The sequence below is a fragment of the Stylophora pistillata genome, chromosome 10 (assembly GCF_964205215.1).
Source record: "Stylophora pistillata chromosome 10, jaStyPist1.2, whole genome shotgun sequence".
NCBI classification, from domain to species: domain Eukaryota; kingdom Metazoa; phylum Cnidaria; class Anthozoa; order Scleractinia; family Pocilloporidae; genus Stylophora; species Stylophora pistillata.
Window position 1 is genome coordinate 5,527,139 of NC_142528.1, and position 21,725 is coordinate 5,548,863.

At 39.6% G+C, this 21,725-nt stretch overlaps 2 protein-coding genes across 4 annotated transcripts in view; one reads left to right on the plus strand and one right to left on the minus strand.

The window, feature by feature from the left end:
- On the minus strand, positions 1-12,553 carry LOC148721532 (polyunsaturated fatty acid 5-lipoxygenase-like). 2 transcript variants are annotated; one of them, XM_088734583.1, is made up of 11 exons: positions 12,394-12,553; positions 8,060-8,417; positions 6,910-7,048; positions 6,462-6,571; positions 5,637-5,835; positions 5,212-5,318; positions 4,278-4,532; positions 3,866-3,972; positions 2,440-2,542; positions 1,717-1,935; positions 1-629 (listed from the first exon to the last, which is right to left on the minus strand). In XM_088734583.1, exons 1-11 carry the CDS (start codon positions 12,447-12,449, stop codon positions 396-398), a joined length of 1,887 nt encoding a protein of 628 aa, XP_088590709.1. In that variant the 5' UTR covers positions 12,450-12,553; the 3' UTR covers positions 1-395. The 2 variants fall into 2 exon arrangements, with proteins under 2 accessions (XP_088590709.1, XP_088590710.1); XM_088734584.1 differs by lacking the exon at positions 8,060-8,417 and having other exon boundaries at positions 12,394-12,538.
- The window catches only part of LOC148721533 (allene oxide synthase-lipoxygenase protein-like), a 16,618-nt gene continuing 6,580 nt past the window's right edge, over positions 11,688-21,725 (plus strand). The window contains exons 1-4 of one of the 2 annotated variants that reach the window (XM_088734581.1): positions 11,688-11,790; positions 19,265-19,610; positions 19,917-20,058; positions 20,807-20,947. In XM_088734581.1, the coding sequence (XP_088590707.1) occupies positions 11,771-11,790; positions 19,265-19,610; positions 19,917-20,058; positions 20,807-20,947 (649 nt within the window). In that variant the 5' untranslated portion in view covers positions 11,688-11,770. Of the gene's footprint in view, positions 11,791-13,691; positions 13,890-19,264; positions 19,611-19,916; positions 20,059-20,806; positions 20,948-21,725 lie in introns of those variants that run through there. The other variant, XM_088734580.1, reaches the window with a different exon arrangement.

Sequence of the window (21,725 nt, forward strand, 5' to 3'; positions counted from 1 at the left end):
TTGCACACGAAATGATGGAATTTATTTCGTAAAGGTTACACGAGAAAGCTCTAAATGAAACTAATAGTTTGACATAAAAGTATATTGATCATTCATGATTCCCATCCGAGTGGATGAGTTGCTCCCACTAACATTCCACACCACACAATGACCACACATTTCATTTTCATTTTTCACGATTGACTAAAACACAGTTCAGTAGCGCAACTCTACGCATTCTCGTCCTTAAAGCCTGCGGTCTTTTAGCCCATAGTATCCATGTACGGCCCTAGCAAAGATTGATCAATGCGTTTACGTACCTAAACGGTTGCGGGCTCTAGAGACGAGAATGGACCCTAAAAGCTACATGTGGATCGCTTCTAAACATGCATGCATACAGACAGTTAGCAAGTGTCTTAGCTTTGAATACCATTCGGTAGCCACCTTGGGATGAAATACGGATAGGTTAGATAGCCATATTTCTCTCGCTTCCGATTGATAAGCTGCATTTTTGGTTGGAGAACTCTCATCAAGAAACAATAGAAGTCATTAACGACCTTGGTCGCTTTGGGGTCTTCAAGTTCATTGCCGTAGTCAAATAAGGAATCGAAGCGGAATGTTCCCAATGAATTAACAAAGCTGGCCTCAATCTATGAATTAAAACGCAAAAAACAGGTCATTCAGCATCATATAATTACTTGTAAGTCTGCTTAAAGAACTGTTGTCATGATAAAAAAAATCGTGAGCGAAATTAACAAATGGTAAACACCACAACGTACACTATTGAGTTATGGATGCACGCGGGAGGTTGCTAAGCACGAAAGAAGCGTAAGAGTCGCGCGAGGCGATAGCCGAGAGCGACTCTAGCTTCTTGAGTGCTTAACAAACCTCCCAATTGCATCCATAACTCAATAGTGTACGCTGTGGTGTTTACCATTTGTTTTATAACATAACATTGTTACATTGTAGCTAACGAGTTCCCTCTTAGTTAATAAATCTTACGTGACCAGAAAAAACAAGCGCGCGCGGAAAAATAGTCTTTGCATTTGCTCACGTCAGCAGCGTACACCCATGGGCAAATGGGGGACGCTAAATCGACCAATCAGAGCGCGCGCTTTACTTTGGTTATGTTATAAAATAATTTAGTGAAGCATGATTGTTCCTAAAATTGTCTCATATCAACACTTAACAAACTAATCGAGTCCGAAAAATTGCAGAGAAGGGGAAAAGTGGCTTTGTTGAAGATCCTGATCATTGGAATTTACTGGATTTTCATTTTAAAAATTTAGGCTAAGACATGTTCTTATTCGCACTTGAAATTAAGACAAGGACTTCGATCACTGAATAACGACCCTCTTTAATACGACCAAATTGTCGTTCCCGACCGAATTCAATCGACTCAGTCTATTCTTTATTTCAAAACCGTAGAGCAAGTAATAAGCAGATCTACTATTGCATTGTCGTCATCCTCATTACCATATCGCTTCCTGAGCCGCTATGAGTTGCACCACAAGTCCCCGCAACATTCAGTCCGCTGTGGCAGACCCCATTTTGTCAATTCAATCCCCGTTACGATTCTGACTGACATCTGGGGATACAGCATCAATGCAAGGATCCAGAAACAAATCAAATTTTCTGAACTGACATTATTACTTAACCAGCGCTGAATTTCCTTACCATTAATGTCTCAAATACCCTTTCCTCTCAACTCTAAGTAAAGCTTGGGCAAAAACTTACTGCTGAGGTAGCTCTGTTTGGCAAGCGGTAGACCGAGAATTCTCCATCGGCGACTCTGCTATCGTTATAGAGTTTTGTTGGCAGATTGGGAACGAACGTAGCGTAATCTGACAGCTGGTAGTTGACAGCCGCATGTGCAATCGTCAAGTGTGAGATAATGCGACTCACAATCTCGCAGAGCTCTTGTTTTGATCTAATAGTGGATGGTAAACCTTGAATCTGAGGAATGAAACAAATACTGATTATGAATAATGTTTCCAAAATACAGCAGACATATTCAGTAATGCACAGTAAAGTCAGGTGTGGAACGGAAACGCTAAGTAGCAGAATTCAGGGCAGCCTAAGTGCAGTTACAGTTGCTTAATAGGCAAGATGTTTTAGTATCACCTCTACTGAAAAGTTCGTCAATGTCTATATTTAACAATTATTCCACAAGCGCGCGTTGGATATGAGATGATAGATAGCCAACAAGGCGTGTAGCGCCGAGTTGGCTATAATCATCTCATATCCAACAAGCGCGAATGGAATAATTGTTTTATTAACAAAAAAATGCTCCTAAGATATTAGACAAATCTTCTCGACTTTATTGATAAGAAGAAAGCGGATGTTACAATGTACAGATATTAGATTATGGTATATTGGCTCATAAACCATAACGGCTAAGCCAATAAAAAGTCTTGAATTGCATTATCTAATGATCCAGTTTTTAATAACGGTATTTACCCGTCCAATTCCTCCATTGGGTCCCGTTCCTTCTGCTGATACTTCATTGACGTAAGCTTGAAGTTCTTCATCTCTGACCACGTCTTCGTCATCTCTGTAATACCTAAAGAAATGACATAGTATCACCAAAATCATTCACGACAAGAAAAAGAGTTGAGCTTCTAGTTCCCCGATAGTTCCAACGACGCAGTTACAGAGAACTGATTTGTTAGTTAGGCCATGTCCTACAGCTATAAGTAACAAGCAGCATGGCAAACTACTAAGATTAGGAAAAAGCGAAAGCATCAGTCATACGAGTAAACTTGAATAAAGGTGGCTAGTACTAGTTTTCTCGCGCCGGGAACAGGTCACTCCTGCGTCACGCGCGAGAGAAGAGTGCGAAAGAAGCGCGAGATTAAAATACGAAAATTCAAAACAAAGATGGCGGCGCGAGGCTTTTTTCTACTTTTGTAAGAAGTTCACCTAACACCGTGTATTTGATGTGTTGAACGGTCACTGCGTATGCAGGAGACAGAAATGAAGATAAAGAAGACGATTCTCGGACTTGAGACATAAAGGTTACTTCACATCTAAACGAAACATCCAACCGATACGATATCTTGCGACGGCAAAAAAAGGAGAACTCAAGTGAGGTAAAATCTGCCTGAAGTAGAAGAAGACGGAAACTTCAAGGAAAATAATATAACATAGCCAGAAGTTGTGAGTAGGTCCTTTAAGATGAGCCCGGGAGGCTGTCTTTCACGGCTGTTGAATGCTATTTTCTAAGCAGTAAACGTCTGTAAGGTGTTCGCGCGAACACACGCGATAGTCACCGGTAGCTATAACAGATCATGAGCAAATGTCGATCCTACAAAATCCAGATTTTTAAATGCGCGACAACGCGCGTGGGAATTGCTAAACTCACGAAAGCTATTGCATGAAAACAAGTCCGGTGACCCTTTCTTTTTATAGTTCCAATATGATAATAGCGTTGAAAGGAATCGTCAGAAAAAAAATAGAAAATTCTACTGAAGGACATTTGCGATGCGTGAAAATTGCCTTTTTCTAGATTTTCTGAAATTCCACTCCGTAGTTTTTTTTTTAAATCTTTGAGCAAATTCCTTTTCAAGTGCTGAAAGCAATCACTAAAAATAATCCTTTGAAAGCGTTGCCATGAAAACTGCTAGTGACCAAATGACACTTATTTTTGGATAGCCAATGATTATATAATTCAACCCTGTAGAAGTGTTCAACTGGCCATGGTCAGTCTTTTTGTTGTGTTCTTTCAAAGTTACAAACCATCAAAAAGATGAAAACTGGTACCAGCCACCTTAAAAAGATGTTAAGTTTTGAGCTCAATTATCAAATACAGCTGAAAAACACAGATTCTAGTTAAATCTTTAGTCACCTTTAAATGTCTTAGAGAAAATTTAATGATTTCACTTACAAGTCTACGTAGCGTTTCACCATCCGTTCGATGACAACTAGGATTTTCAAACCATCGTCACGATAAGGAAAGTAAGGTAGGAGGTATCGGTTTGCAAGTCCTCGTTTCTTGTAAATGACGAGAAAAGACAAAATCCATAAGCCATTCCAGGCAAGAAAGACTCAAAAGTAAGCATCGATATAGTGTACTTAAAAAGACGCGTTCAGACAGACCGACAAGATGGTCGTCGGACAGACAGATCATAGCCAGATGGACAAATAGACAAACATTCAGACAAGTAGGTACATAGATAAAGAGATGAACAGACAGACAGATAAACAGCCAGAAATACAGACCGACGAACAGAGAGAAAAAGAAGAATTATCTGATTTTTTTTCGCAATTGGGATAACAGTGAGTAGCGAGGCCTTTACCTTAATGTTACTTCTGAAATCTGTGACTTTCCAGGTCAAAAATTCATGGGCATCACGGAGAAGTCTGTTAGCTCCGTCGTTTCCGTAAGCAAAGAGAAGATCCATAAATTTAAACTCGTCAATCAACGATGGGGCTCCGAACGTATTGGGGACAATCACTTCACGACAGTGATACTTAAGCATTTGGTTCAGCGGATGAGTGGGTGGTAGGGTCCTTTTTAAGGAGATACAGAATGGCTCTATGAAAAAGTGCACCTGAAAATCAGTAATGTAGAAAGAAATAGTTAATATTTTCTGTTGAAGATTTTTTCCCGCTCATTAAAGTGTAAGAGCCTCTACAGTAAATATTTTGCCCTCTCGATGATATCCTTGCTTCTCGTTCTTTCGATTTACAATGCCAGGTTTATTTATTTATTTTCATTTAATCACTTTCACCAGAGTGTGGTGAGGGTCGCACAACAGAGCGAGGCTCCAAATTAAGTGCGCCCTATATCACAATCCCACCCCAGGGGAGGACATCCATCACACAGTAATCTCGTGTGTGGGAAATAAACGTCTCCTACCCCAACCCTGCATGAGACGGGACCTCCATTTATTCGTCCCTATCCGAGAAGACTAGAATATCTAACCATTTCTTGATGTTATAGAAAGGTAGCAAATTCTTCTCAATTATTTTAAGACCCTGAGTGTTGGTCCGGCCGGGGCTCGAACCCTCGACCTCCCGTACAACAGTCCAGCGCTCTGTCCATTGAGCTAACCGGGAGGTTTCTTTAGTCTCTGTATTTAGTTCCCGCTCATTTCTATTTCCGTCAGAAGAGCAATGCAATTGGGTGCATAAAACGTAATGAATTACAGGCGGATATTATGATGATTACTTAATAAATCTATCAAAAGATAAAAGAAACTTACTTCTAAGCATAAAGTAATGTCATACCTTGGCAAGGTGCTCAACGATTTGTGAATATCCCAGATCAGTAATCTGAACATTCAGTTTTGCAATCATCCAGTTGTCCCCACTCTCTGGAGTGTAAACTTCTGAGTCTGGAGGAGGGAACGTTTTACAGAGTGTATGAATGATTAATATTCGAATCTTGTTTTATGTTCTCCGAATGTACTAATTTGGATGATTGTCTCAGTTTAAAATGGTTAGGCTTTATTTAGAAAGAATTTTGCCTTCCTGAACATTAAACGATGAAACTGCTGCCGTTTTTGGTTTTACTTTACGAAAATCGACAGGGCGTAAAAAGAAAGTAAATCAATTAATAGGTTTAGATAATCAATCAAATATTCGTTGTCAAAAAATATTGGTAAAAACTACTACACCAGAATAAGGTCTAAGTGTATGTAATTTCAACTTACCTGGTGTATAGTCCATTTGTATGGCCACAGGAACAAGTTCATTTTTTCTCCAACCCACCTTCTTCGATACGAACAAGGCGATAGGAGATAGAAAGTTCCACATCTTCCTTTCTGGATTACGGTCTGTAAGGTCCGGTGAACGAGGCATGTCATCACATAGCTCATAACGAAGAGCGTAGATGCGACCAAGTGCTATGGCCTGAAATACAAGGTCGCATTTCAATTGAATCAACTGCTTTTATCGTTTGCAGATAAAGCTGTACGATAATTTTCTGACTGAAAATCTAGATATATTTCATTTTAAATTTAGCAACTGTGGAGCAAGAAAATCGGGAAGTGAAAAATTCTGCGGAGTAAGGTAAGATTGTTTCATAACAAAATGTTAGAAATATAGTCTAAGAAATATTTCACCAAACTTGGCATTTCTTGGCACATATGTTATTCTCTTTCCGCAATCGTTGTGGAAGTGAAATCTCGAGGCTGCTCCATTCAAAGATTTGGAACAAAAGCAGAGGGAAATGCCATAAATGTGTTTAGCATAAGAAGGTCTTGCCTTGAGAAAGAGACCTTCTTATTCATTTGCCACGAGGACATAGTTTGAGTCTCCCATGAGGAATTTAAAACATGCGTTCTGATGTTCTATCACTTAGCTGCAGAGGACTTGTGGCTGAGCTAAGTGAAAATCTGGTACGATCAGAAAAAAATTATATTTGCAGCTGGGCTTCGAACAAAGAAAGGTGTTATTCTTTTGTCGTGGGCGTGGAAAAATGCCTTTTATCTTGGAAACTTAACAAAAGGTTTTCGAAATGCATCTTGAAAGCTTACTTTATTCAACGAATATCTTGACTTCGTAGCCTTTTTCACAGCACTATTCCAGTCAAATTCAGGATTCAGCGTTTCTTTCAATTCGTTCCAATCCAGTCCAACTGCTGATCCTGTTGAAAAGTTATAAAAATTGGCGATTGGTATGACCAGCAAAGAACTACCGTGACAGCAACAAGTGTTCACTACAAAAAGTTCACTTCTTTGCGGAAAAATTCGACTCTGGCTTAACATGACTTTCACAATACGCGCCTTTGCTTATAGAAGAAAAACGCTTTTATAATAACGTCTATTCGCAGCATTTCTAGCGTCAGTCAAGTCTAGATCCAGCATCCTTGGGAAGATCCAATTTTGAAATCCCAAGCCCGCTTCTTCAATTTTCCACTCCACTCTTCATCCCCCAGTGCAAATATTCTCGTCGTAGTATAGAGCAACATACAAACTAGCTTACCCTTCCTGTGAATGGTGACTCTTTTGAGTGACATGGGGTTAGGACCGGCAAAACGCTGCTGAGTGAAAAATTTGTCACTTATCCATTCTGTTTTGTCGTTGATAAAAGCCTCGTGTCTGGACGGAAGCCTCACATACTCCTGAAAACATAATCAGTAAAGTTACACGTCGCAAAGTTGAGTTTGGATGACTGAGATGTCGTCTGCCAACCAGTGTTAAAGGGAACAGTAAGCGCATTCAGAAAAATGTTAGATAAGGCGATCTCACTGGGCTCGCACTTAACACATCATTCCTGAAGAGAAAAATACCGCATATAACCTAGGTAGGAAAGGGCGCTTTCGCTCCAAAGTTAATAGCCAACGCTTCAAATCCACGTTTGTAATAGGTTAATTTTTAAGTACGGTTTAGTTTAGTTCAATATATTTTAACATAGGGTATGTGTTTTCATCCTTTGAACTGACATTAATTAAGACTATATTATTATAACCGCAGAGATATCAACTGAATGCTACATTCTAATCAAGCAGCACAGGGCGAAAACCGTAACCTGTGAGCCATGGAGTAATTATAATTATTATTATTATTATTATTATTAGTAGTAGTAGTAGTAGTAGTAGTAATAATAATAATATTATTATTATTATTATTATATTATACATCTTCACCTTCGGATACCTTCTGTCAAATTTACTGGTTGAGTCTAAACTCAACTTAAATCCTTCTTTGAGGGAAGGGAAGTAAAGGAAAGGGGATGGGGGTACAGAGAGATTTACAATGAATTAGGCTCATTCAAATTTTTAAGAGGGTAAGTTTCTGAAGAAACTGTGGTGGTGCGTCAGCGGAAGTAACAAGGTAAGCCCTTCGTCATTCGCTCTGACGAAGGGCTAACGCTCGAAACGTCAGCTTTGAAACTCTTTACGGTGGCCAATTTACATTATCAACTCAGTCGATAAAACCAAAATTACCTCATTTAAATTTCGATGAAATACAGGATAAGTAAGCTAGAGTTCAGGCTTAATCACAACATAGGGGAATTTCTTTCGTTTATACTCTGGTTATGGTAACTGTAATTTACATGGTCAAATTCAAGGGCTTTCTTAAATCATCAATGATAGGTTGGAAAGGAGTAACAGTAAAATTTCTGAGTTTACCCCAATTATTGGTTCCAGGCCCGTCTGGAAAAACTCTGATAGAGCCAGGTATTCCGACATGTGGTTAATTTCGCCTTGTTCAGCGGTCAAGTTTTCATACACTTCGCGAAGAGAGTTACTGGCTCGTGTCATTAGCACATATGCCGTGGTGTAATATGCCATGAAAGGATCCTTCAGAGCAACCGCTCCCAGTTCCTGTGCCGTCATATTCAACAGTGCGAACCCGTGAACAGCTGGGTCATATTTGTATGTGTAGGTCTCCTGGTTCTTGGCAAGAGAAGCTCTCCTCAGTAACATACAGGCAGGGGAGCTGACATGCTGAGGAAGGGAGACTTCACAACGCGTTGCTGATGCATGTCTACAGTTTAAGAATAAAATAATCAATCGACAAAATCTGGTATGATTTCGATGGTCACCGTGTGCTAATGCATAAATATCTCAGGCCTTTTCCTTTTGCGCAAGATAATTTCATTTGCAGAGACACAACAGAAGAGTCAAGAGCTTAGTCCCAGCGCCCGTGTCTAACAAAGTTTCAAATTCGGAGGCTCACGTTGTCAGCGGGCTAGTCAATAGGGAGTTTAAGCAAATCACTACGGCTGGCGCTGCTACGGCTACCGGAAGTAAAATTGTCCAGAAACGAGTCATTGCGCATGTCAGTGGTTCCCATCCAGTCGTAGCGGGAAATCCTTCTACGCGAGTGGGAAGGTTTCGGCGTAGTCTGTGGTACGTGAAGTTATCTCGCTTCTTTCTTCGCTTTATACATTCTCCTGAGCAATTTAACTATTGAAATACACTTAACATCTTTAAAAATAGTTTGTTGGGAATATTTATCAAGCTTGCTGTCCCTTACCGAGTGAATCTGCCTTTATTTTTGCAACCGGGTTTGTCGAAGGATCGAGGCAGTGTGCACATGGAGAACGCAGCGAACGCAAGGAGAAATGCGTAAGTAGAAAGTCTAACTTTTCCTTTTCAAACCTCAAAGACTACTTGAAATTCAAATAGCTGAAGCCGAGGAATGACGAGGGTTATGAGGGACCGTGTAGAAACTTTGCTTTGGTGTTTATAAGCTCCAAACTCAGTGGCAATTTTACGACACGTAAGCTTAAATATTTTAATTCACTTATTCACTGTGCACAGGATCGTTTACAATTTTTTTTTCCAAACGTTGGAATCCCTCGTCCCTTTGAACGAAGTCATTTTGATTTTTTAGACGTACAAAACCTACCGCGAAGACGCTTAATTTATTGATTTTAAACTTCTCAGCCGTACTAGGTTTGTAGTTCGCGTTGCTTAAGTTGAATTTTGGCGGGCTACGGCGACGTACCCTCCCCAAGCCTCGTCAACCACGATAGCCTTAGCAGCGCCAGCCGTAGTGATTTGCTTAAACTCCCTAATCACAGCTAAGCCGGTCAAACCGTTACTGTAGTGAAGGCATGTCCCAAGCTGGTCTACAATTCTTAAATTAAAAATTGATAATAATGATTTTGGTAATAATGATAATTATTATTACTTTTATTATGACTGTTATTATAACTATAACAATATAAAGACTTTTTCCGTCACACAGATGTCCATGGAGCGAAGTTTAGATCTGCTGGCCAAGTGCGGCTTTAAAGTTGGTTTGATGGGAGCTTGTTTAAACAATAACAAAGCCAGAAAATTTAGACATAAATATATATATATATATCTTATTAGACGTTTTGTTGTGTAGTATCGCTGAGTATTTTACGAGTTGTGCCGTATTTTGACGAGCCCATAGGGCTCGTCAAAATACAAATAACGAGTAAAAATACTCAGCGATACTACACAACAAGACGGCTAACAAGTTATTATTATCCAACACGCCAAACTGTTATTTCAGTGCGGGCGAATTTTACGGATATTTATTTACGGGGAGTGCGTGACAGAAGTATGCGAAGCGGAACGGAATTGCCGCTTTGTCGTGTTGCTATTTCTATTTTCTTCAATAAATGAAGAAATTTCCAGGTCGTCTAGCTGTTTTTCTTCGTTCGATTCATCTCATAAACTTGGATGTATATTTGCCAGCCATTCTGACTCTTCGTCGTCGGAAATATGATTCAAATTGTCCGCCATTTTTTTTTTCGTAACTACAATTCAATTCTACGCTTGTGCGATGCGAGAAAACCTGTTTAACCGATATTCTAGAGTACAAATACCGCATGATATTTGTACTCGTCTATGGCGTTATTTGTACTCTACGAGGTGTAGTTGGATAATAAGATTAATTATTTTGTTTTCCGTTACTTTAAAGACAGTCGCTTCTCTGAGGTTCTGTCTGATCATTTGAAAACTGCTCTTAAAAGTTCCATTTAAAAGACGCCCATTTCCCTTTAAGAAGAGAGCAATGAACTGGAAAATTCACGAGCGCGAACAATAACTATTAACTGTCTCTAGTATTTTACTTAATCCTGTTGTAGGTTTCTTCTCCTTAGCATTTAATGATTCAAAATTTTATCAAGCGCCCTGTGACAGGTCTGCAATGTTAAGACTTTTTCTGTCACATGATGTCCATGGAGCTTTTTGAGACCAATGTTTTTTACTTATTATTTGCGAAGTTTAGATCTGCTGGCCAAGTCCACCTTTAAAGTTGGTTTCATGGGAGTTTGTTTAAACAATAACAAAGCCAGACAACAACACTGGTAGCTACGTTTCCTACTGTTTACGAGAAGTGCGTGGTTCTTTAACTTCCCTTGCTAACCAGTACAGAGATGATGCATAAAAAAGGCGGCCCTGAGTGTCGGTGGGTTCTGGGGCTTAAACCCACCTCCCCCTCACCCACGGTAGTCCTGTGCTCTACAAACATGACCTGGCAAGGCGGGGTCTTACACTTATCGTGCGTGAAATTATGCAGCGACTCGATCATTTCATTTCGTTATTGAGTCGAACACCTCAGTTCAATGACCAATTTTCTCTCTTATCTCATGTAATCTTATCTTTATATCGCAAGTGATATTGACAGCGCGTCGAATTGTACGCCTTTTTGACCTCGTAAAGCTCTCAAGCTATTTCACCTGTTCAGATGCACAATATCAACTACAGCGTTGCAGCACGTATGGTTAAAAAGCCATTACGCTAAATGTAACTTAATTAAAGACGTCAAATAAATGATCTTTGAAAGAAAACTGAGAAAAGTAATGAAAACAAAATTCCTTTGGTGGATAGACAGTACACCAGATCTCCAGTCAAATGGTGATAGTATGGTATCTAGGGGTTAGTTGAAGCTATCATTTTCAAATTCTGGCTTATGACTCTTAAAAGTAAAGTTCCGTTATACTGAAAACAAGAAATGTTTCTTTTTAATCGTTTTGGAAAATTTAGACATAAATATGATTACTTATTTTGTTTTGCGTTAAAGGCAGTCGCCTCTATGAGGTTCTGTCTGATCATTTGAAAACTGCTCTTAAAAGTTCAATTCAAAAGACGCCCTTTTCCCTTCAAAACGAAAGCAATGAACTGGAAAATTCACGAGCGTGAACAACAACTATTGAATTTCTCTAGTATTTTAGTTAATCCTGTTGTGGGTTTTTCCTGCTTAGCATTTAATCATTCGAGTATTTTATCAACCGCCCTGTGAGAGGTCAGCAACTTGCCGCACCCTGAGAGAAGGCCGCGTGTAAACAAACGACTGCACCACTCAAATGTGGGCAATAAATGGAAATTTATCATCTTTAGGCTGAAGTTTAACGTTAGATGCCTCGACCACTGCCATTGTAAGTACTAACTTTCCGATTCGCTTCGACGCTGTCAAATATTCCGCCTTTTGAAGATTTCAATAGATTAAGTAACCCACGTCCTTTGACTTGACAATGAACATAGAAAAAAAGACCAGAATTGCATTGCATTCAACACTTTTCATAATCACTTCAAACTTTCTGCGTTGCTGTAAACTACATTGAAAATGTTTGCACAAAAACGTTTACTCTGAATGACGCCTAATGTTCGCCCACCAGCTTGTAGAAAAACACTAGAGCGTGTCATTTCGAGTGTTGTTAGAATCTGTTTATTCAGTAACCAGTTCGAAATAGCTTGAAGCCATAAAATTTCACTTTCATAGCTTATGACAGCCTTAAATAATATAACTCTTTTGTAATGATAAACTTATTGGAAAGCAAGAACAGAAAGGACAAATTAAACCACCCAAAAAAACTAATTCAACATAACAACAGATCTGATAAGCCCTCATGACATAGCGGATGGGATTCCTTTGAAAATTACAATGACCGCGTTAGTTTAATTCCTAATCTGCATTAGGTGCTGCGCACAACATTAAACACTATCATCAAAATACGGCAAAGAGTAAGATATTTCCGTACCTCGATGCTGTAACAATGCCTCCAATTAATGTGACCAGAAAAGTCAAAAAATTCATTTCTGCGTTTCAAAAAAGAGAGGTCTTCTATATGTACGGTATCAGCAGATTGCTTCGAGACGTTTACTTAATAGTGTTTTCAGGCTCGTGTGGCGTTCTTTATATAGGTGTTTGAGTTTGTATGTCTTTAACTATTCAAATTCATAACAAAGATAAGCCGAAAATTCTATACTAATTGTTGGCACAAATAGACAATATCTACTCGAAAGCATTGTCATATTCATTCTGTTTGGTAGATAATTGAGTGGGATATATGCATTTTAAAATCACGTCCTCATCCTACAAGTTGAAGTTATTTGCACATGACTGCGCAATTCGAGATGCAAAGTTAGTTTTCCATTTGACTGCATTTCGAGTGTTAAAGAGAGATATTGAATGCTCATCTGCAAAGTAAGCGTCCTTGATATTGGTCATGAAGGGAAAAAGGCGACAGAAATTTAAGAACGTGTCCGGAAAAACATACAAGTCGCTTTTCTTAGATCTGTACTAGTTACGTGCTAGCGTACATAGACCTCCTCAACCTCCTGACCTTACTGAAGACTCGCAAACCAATATTTTTCTCACTTTGCATCAAAATTCCACTCGATGGAAGTTGATTTGATTGGTTTCATTAGCTAATTCTGGAACTGGGTTTAGTTGTTGCTCAAAAGAGCCGGTGCGATCGCAGAAGAGAACAAGTTGAGTTTGAAAATCTTGAGTTTAATATACCATATGAACAGTCTATTTCAGGCGGCGTGAATTTTTTAATAACTATTATTTTTATTTCTTAAATTTCTATTTCTAGTGTATTTATTTTTTTATTATTATTCTTTTAATTGTTTCATCATATTTTTTATTATTTTTATTTTTTTTTAGACTCCGCACTCCGCACTCCACGTTTTCGGAACAGCCAACAATGATAGGTATCTCTCACGCGAAGTTTTTTGTGAGAGAAAATTGGGGTGTATTCACTGATCTGGAAAGTTTTAATTTGCAAAACAGAACACAAACAAACAAAAAAAAAGCATTGGACCCAAACCGAAGAAAAAAATTGACAAAACAGGCATTTGACATGCACGCATTGAAGCTCACGAAATTAAATATCACCTCCACGTAGTTTACCTTGCTACCCAATGTTTAATAACGAGCTAACGGCACTAAGGCCAGACGTACATTCCCTAAATCTAACTCCAAGAGACCAAGAAAAACGAAAAACAAAACGTGACCTTCATGCGTTTAAGTGGGTCGGATATAAAGCCTATGCCATCGTTATTATTTTAATTAGTTGGCGCCTTTCACTTTCAGTTATACATGAACAATGCCAATACTCCGTAGAAATTGTACTTGACTGTTCACAGAGCATCAAACAGTCTGCGACAGTTAACCTTCTCTGGGCTGGGTTGAAATGAAGCTTTTCGTTGCGTTCGTCTCCTTGTTCGGAGGCCTATCAACAGTTTCGCGGTAAGCTTTAACTTTCGTTTACTTATCAAGAAAAAACTAGACAGCATCGCTTCGATACATATGAATGCTTGAGCAAATTTAAATTCAGTGCGTCGCTTTCCCTAACACACAAAGTAATTGTAAGGTGTGGAGCAGCCGAGCATAATGATGCAATGGAATGAGTGCTTTAGTATGTTATGACAAAGGAAAGTCTAATCTGTCTACCTTCGATATCTATATATATAGAAGTCGTTAGTAGAACTCAGGCCAACAAAGGAGCACCGCGCCAGGAGGATCAATAAAGATTCGTCGTCCAAACCTCACAGCAAACACGAATGTAGAAAGTTAAAAAAAATGCGAGGATGGACAACTTCTGACGTAAAAAATATAAAATATTTTGATAAGAACGTTTCGGTCAGAGAACTTCTTCAGTGATTTACCTGGTATGTATGTATATATATATATATACATACATACATAACAGGTAAATCACTGAAGAAGTTCTCTGTATATATATATACATACATACAGTTAGATATAGCTCTTTGGCATACAAGGCTTTGCTTTCATGTCCAAATTGAGCACTCTAACTAGGATGAGTCATTGCTCTGCAATTGCGCATGCTCGCTAGTGTACTCTAGTTTGAGCACTCTGGCATGGCTTAGACGATACCACAAAGGTTGGATCGTTTGGGGTGACCATATTGGTTCTCCTCCATCCTAGCATTAGCACTGCACTGATGAGGCCCAGAAGGCCGAAACAGTACTGTCTGCAGTTAGTTATATATATATATATATATATATATATATATATATATATGATAGAGAACGGAGTGGTCAACAGAAGACTTGACTTGGCATTTATTACTATTTAGTTTCGTACTACATAGCTTGTGTAACACTCGTAGGATAAAATTGCCAAATGCGAACCTACAACGTTACACTGATTTGAAATAACGTGATAGCTACCATACGTGACGCGCGCACAATAAAGGTAAATATATATATATATATATATATATATAGTAGCAAATGGACTACTCAAGTGACGCACATATGGATTTTAATACAGCCTGTTTCGTAGACCAACAAAAGTTGATCCACTCATCAGTTAAACTCCATACACACTGAGGCATCGTGACGGTTAACTCTAACTCAGCAACGTGATCACATGGCATTGTTTAAAAAATTCAAATCTTGAAAAACGTGCGCGCGCCGATAATAGCGTTAAGAATACCTGAGAATATATTTTCGCCGATGTCTACAATTGGATATTATTTCACTTCGCTTGTTTAAAGAGGCTTCATGTGGATAAGACAAGATAAAAAATTTCTCAGTAAGGCATAAATTGCAACGTTTTGTGGCATTGGAATATGATCTAGCCCTAGCAATAATTTTCCATGAAATCGAATAGTCTTCCCTCTTCTCCTTTAGTTTCCACAGGTACTTGCTCAGCTCCGTGTCATTTCGCCGTCTCTCGTGGTTGAACGACATTTGGTGGTTGCGCCATCTAGTCTTAAAATCTGTCGCTGTGAGGCCAACGTACGTTTTAGTTTCTTCCTTGGTATCGACTGTGGCTTGGTAGACGACCTCGCTTTGCAAACATTCCCCTCCTAAAGGGCATTCGTTTTCGTTCCTGCAGTTGCACAATCTTTGGGGGCGGCTATCTTCGGACATTTTTGCGTTCCTGATTGTGGCTTTGTTATGCCCGTCTATGATCTGTTTCATATTTGGTGTGCATGAGTAGCTCAGTTTAATGGTGTTTCTATTGAAAATTTTCCTCAGTTTGTGGGTGACTGGAAAGCACATGTCAATAAGGTTAATGAACGCTCTGCCAATGTTGGTCTGTACGTTTCTGTTAAATGGTGGGTTAAACCAAATTATGTTTCTTTGCCTTTTGGTTTGGTATTGCGGTCGGTGCGGTTCCGGTTCAGTGAAGTGCAGCTTGTATGTGTAGCCACTCTTGTGTAACGCGTCTTGGTAGGGAGGTGCGGCTTTGTTAAACATGTCTTCGTCAGAAGAGATTTCAGAAAGTCTTTTATTAACTGCTTCGGGGATGTTTCGTAGTATGCAAGGTGGGTGGTTAGACTTGCTGTGTATGTATAGATGGGTAGTTGCTGGTTTGGAATAGGGTCCGAATCTGCCGGTTATCAGGTCAAGCGTTACGTCGAGAAAGTTGATGATTTTCTTGTTTGCCTCGATGGTAATTCTAAGGTTGTTTTGGGCAAATATCGTGCAAATCTGTTTCTTAATTCTCTCCACTTTTTGGGGTGTTTGGTTTATAACTGCAAGGCCGTCGTCACGGTAAAGTCCGATGTGAATTTCTGGTATAGTCGCAAGCTGTGATAGGAAAAAAAAATATGAAACAGATCATAGACGGGCATGACAAAGCCACAATCAGGAACGCAAAAATGTCCGAAGATAGCCGCCCCCAAAGATTGTGCAACTGCAGGAACGAAAACGAATGCCCTTTAGGAGGGGAATGTTTGCAAAGCGAGGTCGTCTACCAAGCCACAGTCGATACCAAGGAAGAAACTAAAACGTACGTTGGCCTCACAGCGACAGATTTTAAGACTAGATGGCGCAACCACCAAATGTCGTTCAACCACGAGAGACGGCAAAATGACACAGAGCTGAGCAAGTACCTGTGGAAACTAAAGGAGAAGAGGGAAGACTATTCGATTTCATGGAAAATTATTGCTAGGGCTAGATCATATTCCAATGCCACAAAACGTTGCAATTTATGCCTTACTGAGAAATTTTTTATCTTGTCTTATCCACATGAAGCCTCTTTAAACAAGCGAAGTGAAATAATATCCAATTGTAGACATCGGCGAAAATATATTCTCAGGTATTCTTAACGCTATTATCGGCGCGCGCACGGTTTTCAAGATTTGAATTTTTTAAACAATGCCATGTGATCACGTTGCTGAGTTAGAGTTAACCGTCACGATGCCTCAGTGTGTACGGAGTTTAACTGATGAGTGGATCAACTTTTGTTGGTCTACGAAACAGGCTGTATTAAAATCCATATGTGCGTCACTTGAGTAGTCCATTTGCTACTATATATATATATATATTATTAATTTATCTTCGCATAAGTCAAGTTCTGTATCATAGCTGGATCGATATTGATCTTGGCTGAGCCACGAAAAACAACGTGCATGTATCTACATCACATATAAGTATCGCTTAATTGGGTTGATAAAGAGAGCCGGGATCAGTTTGTTCTGTAAAAGAAATTATCGATGCTTTACAGCTGTCACTCCATCAAGAAAACCTTAGAGGAAATGAACTTAAAGCTCCAGCGGCCAACAGGATTCATATTCGCCTTTAATAGTTTACGTATGGATCGTACATTTGTCTTGCCATTAAAGCTAAGCTTTCTGAAACAAAAGTCTTCATTTTTGGATGAGTTCCCTACACACTTTTGAACTATGGAAAATAACTGACGCTACTCTTATCTGTTGTGCAATTTTACGCACAATAGCTTTTAGCTCAAAAGACGCTTTCATTCCACATCAATAAACTTGATTTATGTATCATATGCATGTATTCCGCGCCAAAAAAACCGCACGAAAACTATTTAGGCCAAAGTGGCTCAAAATGGTTTAAAATCAAGTCTTTTATGGTTCGCTATTACTATTTCAAAACTGATCATCGAACCAAAACTGTAGCCAGATTATGGCATCAATATCATGCCGACATACGAGAATTCTGAGCATGATACTAAAACAGAAGAACCAAAAATTATACTGGAATAACATCCTTTTGATCTGCAACCTCTTTTGTCTGTTTTCTTCACGCTCGATAATGGTCTATTCATTTGTTTCATTTATCTTTATGTTAATTGCTAGACTGGTTGGGGATCATTATATAGTGATGCTATTTCAGCACAATAGTGACGCATAAATAGTTAGCATAGTATTGTGAAACATGGAGCTTAAACAGATCAACAACACCCTTCTGTTAGTCTGCGCTCGTATTCAAGTTTAGAGATAGTGAGAAAAAAAGTGAGAAAGCGTTCCTTTGATGAAGGAAGGGGAGAGAGGCTTGGAATTCTGCCGTCAAGCTCACAAACAAGAGTGCACTTCAACCATAATTTTTTTTCTTTGTAGATTACTTCATTTTTATTCAAACTACTGAAGCAATATTTAGAAAAGCAGACAACCTTGTAGATACAATTTACGATACATTATCCGCAGCAATGCTACTAACTACGTCAGCATACTTACAGAACTACTTATATATTACAATGCATTAGTTATATTACTACTGATTGTGTTGATTTACCAACAATACAACTGGTTAAGTTGCCTTATTTATGATATTACTAATTACGTTACGTTATTTGAAATATAAATTATTTGTCGGATACTTTAAATTACTGACTGACGCTATTTAATCTACTTCTTACATTATTACATTAGAGAGCGTTAAAAAAACAGCAACAACAACAAAACACATTTACACCAGTAACGTTACAAAGAATTTTTATTCAAAAAGAGCTATGGCAAGCTAGGTCAAAAATACATCTTGGAAACAGGGTTATTCCTGACTACAACGTGGGTCAAAAAAAAAAATCACCGTTGACATCTATAGTAGTTTCAAGCAGGTGCTTTTCTTTCTTTGTAGCCTGCAGTGCAGGCGTGGTATTATGGCGAGTTAACGTTATAAGCTCGTAATCATTTATCCGAATGCCATGTTTAATTTGGAGTCAGAGTGGACGGTAGGGGTAGGGGGCTGCGGAATGACGAATATTCACTCCCCCACCCCAGCTCCTCTCCTTATTTTTGACCATCTGTCACACCCTTGGTACAAATTTCTTTCTCTTCTCAGCCTTCCGCTGCCATAAAAATCAAAGATGGCGGCCATTTTATGCTGAGAAAATACAGAGCACTCACTCGCCCTACCTACGACTGCTCTGCAGGTTATTTTCTTGGTGAATCGAAGTTTTTTTCTTTAGAAAAAAAATAGTCACCCTATTAGCTTTGATCATACATAAGTGTAAATTACCTCAAGTGAAAAAGAACCAAAACAGTCTACAAGGTTAACGGACTGATCATCATTAATCACGTGGACGGGCGAGAGGAAGGGGAAGGGGGAAGGGAAAGGAGAAGGGGAAGGGGGAGAGGGAGGGAAGGGGGAGAGGAAGGGGATGGGGAGGAGAAGGGGAAGGGGAGGGGAAGGGGGAGAGGAAAGAAAAGGGGGGAGGGGAAGGGGAAGCGACGATTGTTACGACTGTAAGCGACGATCGATCCCCCACATCCGTTCCCCCTTAAGACATCTAACCTCTCCCGCCAAAAAAAATCCAAACCTCCCCCTTTGCTTAGGCGAGAAATAATGAATGGTCCTTGCCATCCATTCTGAATGATTTTTTCTTTGTTATTGTTCAAGGTATGCCTCAGCCGCCGATTGTGAGGTGTCTCTTCCTCAACACGCCTCTCCTGAGTGTAAATCCATTAGAAATGCTGCTCTCGACAAACTCAAAGAAACATATACTATGAAACCAAGTCCATACGGCTTTGTGCTGTTGAACATGACCATTTCTGAGCTGGGAGCTGTCGCACTAAAGGACCCATTTATTAGCTACTACACCAGAGCATACGTGGGAATGACACAGACAAGCAACGGGATTTTGGAGAGGTACAATAACGCAACCGCGGGACAAGAAATAACTGGATTGTCGGACTATCTCAAGATGTCAGAATTTTTTCAGACAGTTCTGGAGCCAGTACTTGGGGTAAATATCATTCTCTTTCCTATTGACGCATGAACCGACGTAAAGCTTTTTTTTTTAGACCTGCAGGAGACCTCCACGAACGGACATCACAGCCACTGGCAAAGCTCTCCTTACTCAAATTTTTTTTAGCAGTTCTTTACGACAAAGAAACTTTCCACACTCACAAAACAGAACAAACTCTGAAGAAAAAGGTTCAAGCTATTCGTTCCCATACGCTTGGATTTTCCCTTTACATAGCTTAGCTCTGCGCTGGTCTCATTTGGTCCAACTAAGCAAACTAATTGAACTTATATTTTCTGCCTCCAGGAATATGTGAGGCCAGCTTCAAGGCACGAGGCATTTATAGACAACAAAACCCAATGGATCAGTGATAGATTTTTCACTCAGCAGCGTCTAGCAGGGAATAACCCGTTGATAATCAGACGGGTAATCATCAAAGGGCAGCAAGGTAAAACTTATTGTTAACTGAGGGTCAAGTCTGTACTCGAGCCAAGTGCCTTGCAAAGAGTCACGGTTGCCTAATGAATAGTGCACTGAACTCTGGGTCGAGAGGTCTGGGAACGAGACCCGCCCAGGTCAATGCGTATTGTCCTTGATTAAAACACTTTACTCTCAAAGTGCCTCTCCCCAGGGTCCAGTCATTCGAAGGCCGATTAAATTGTAATCCCGGTTTCTACATTTCTCTGTTCACAAGCCGTTGAGGGACAATTTTCCCAATTCTTTTAAGAGCATTCAAACATAAAACTGTGGACGTATGGAATTAAACTGAGTTTTCTTTTAAAGCTCTCAGATCTGAAATCAAATTTCACACTAACCCTGGGTTATCTTAACCCAGCTTTGAACAAGCCGGCTCAGGAGTATAAAAGGATACCGGCGAATTCTCAGGGGAGCCTGATGAAATGCTAACTAGTGAAATATGAACTTCAGACTAGTGACATGACAAACCTATGCCCAGGGCAGCTGACAGTGGGATCATTGTGGTGCATTATGGGTCAGTAGACTAGCTAACTGACTGAGAATCATACAAACTCACATGAGCATGGAGTGACTGACGGACGGACGGACAGACACCGAACTGCCTACTGATAGTCTCAGGCTGTGTAACTGCCAGACCGAGGTAGTGTGGGTATGTATATAAAACCTGATGGTCTGTCCTACGTTAGTGATGAAGACGATTTTTTATTTGTACCATTTAGGATGTGCCGCAAAGACAACTCGAGGGAAATGCTGTCGTTTCCCTTTTACATATCGTGGTAGAGTTTACCGTCAGTGTACGACTGTAGATAGCCATTGGCCATGGTGTTTTACAAGGAAGAGAAAATGGGGATACTGTGCAGGTACAATGAAACTTAATCTGATGATTCGTGTTCTTAAAGTTGACTTCACTGTGTTGTTTTCCGTTAACTCATTCATTTATTGTTTTTTTTCTTTTGATTGATTTTTCAATTTCATCTGTTGATGAAAATTTTAAAATAATCCTACACTTAACATACTTTAATTAAAAATGCATGCTCACGTTTTTGCATCAGCAACACTTAGCATTACACGTTGTGGTATTTCTACGAGTTCTTATAGAAAAGGACTGAACATGGCTAAATAGTCAAGTTGTATACTTACACGAGAACAGGGCTGTGCGTGGGTTTCAATGTGTGAGTCTTAGAGTATGGTCTAAGACTCACACCTTTAAACCCACGCACAGCCCTGATCTCGTATCCAAATCTTAATCTTATCGTGTAACCGTAACTGCTTGGCCGTGAAAGGTCTGGGTAAGAGACTTCTTCAGCCCTTTAGGGGACCTAACTTACCGTCAAAGAACCACACTCAACCAGAGTGCTTTGCGCACCATTGTTATTGTTATTATCCGGGAACTCGATACTTTTCCTCACACACCAAATGGAAACGGCAAAGAATTTAGAAGAGGTATAGTGACGACGTTTTCTGTCTGTGGAAAAGAACCAAAGACAAAAAAGAAAGAATTTGTAGGACGGGCAAACAGCTACATTCTGTCAAGAGATTATATTCTCTTGATTCTGCACATTGTAGCACGTTGCAATCACTGATCACGGCTGAAATATCAGACTCAGAAGTTATATTCTAGGACCGAACAGTGAATGA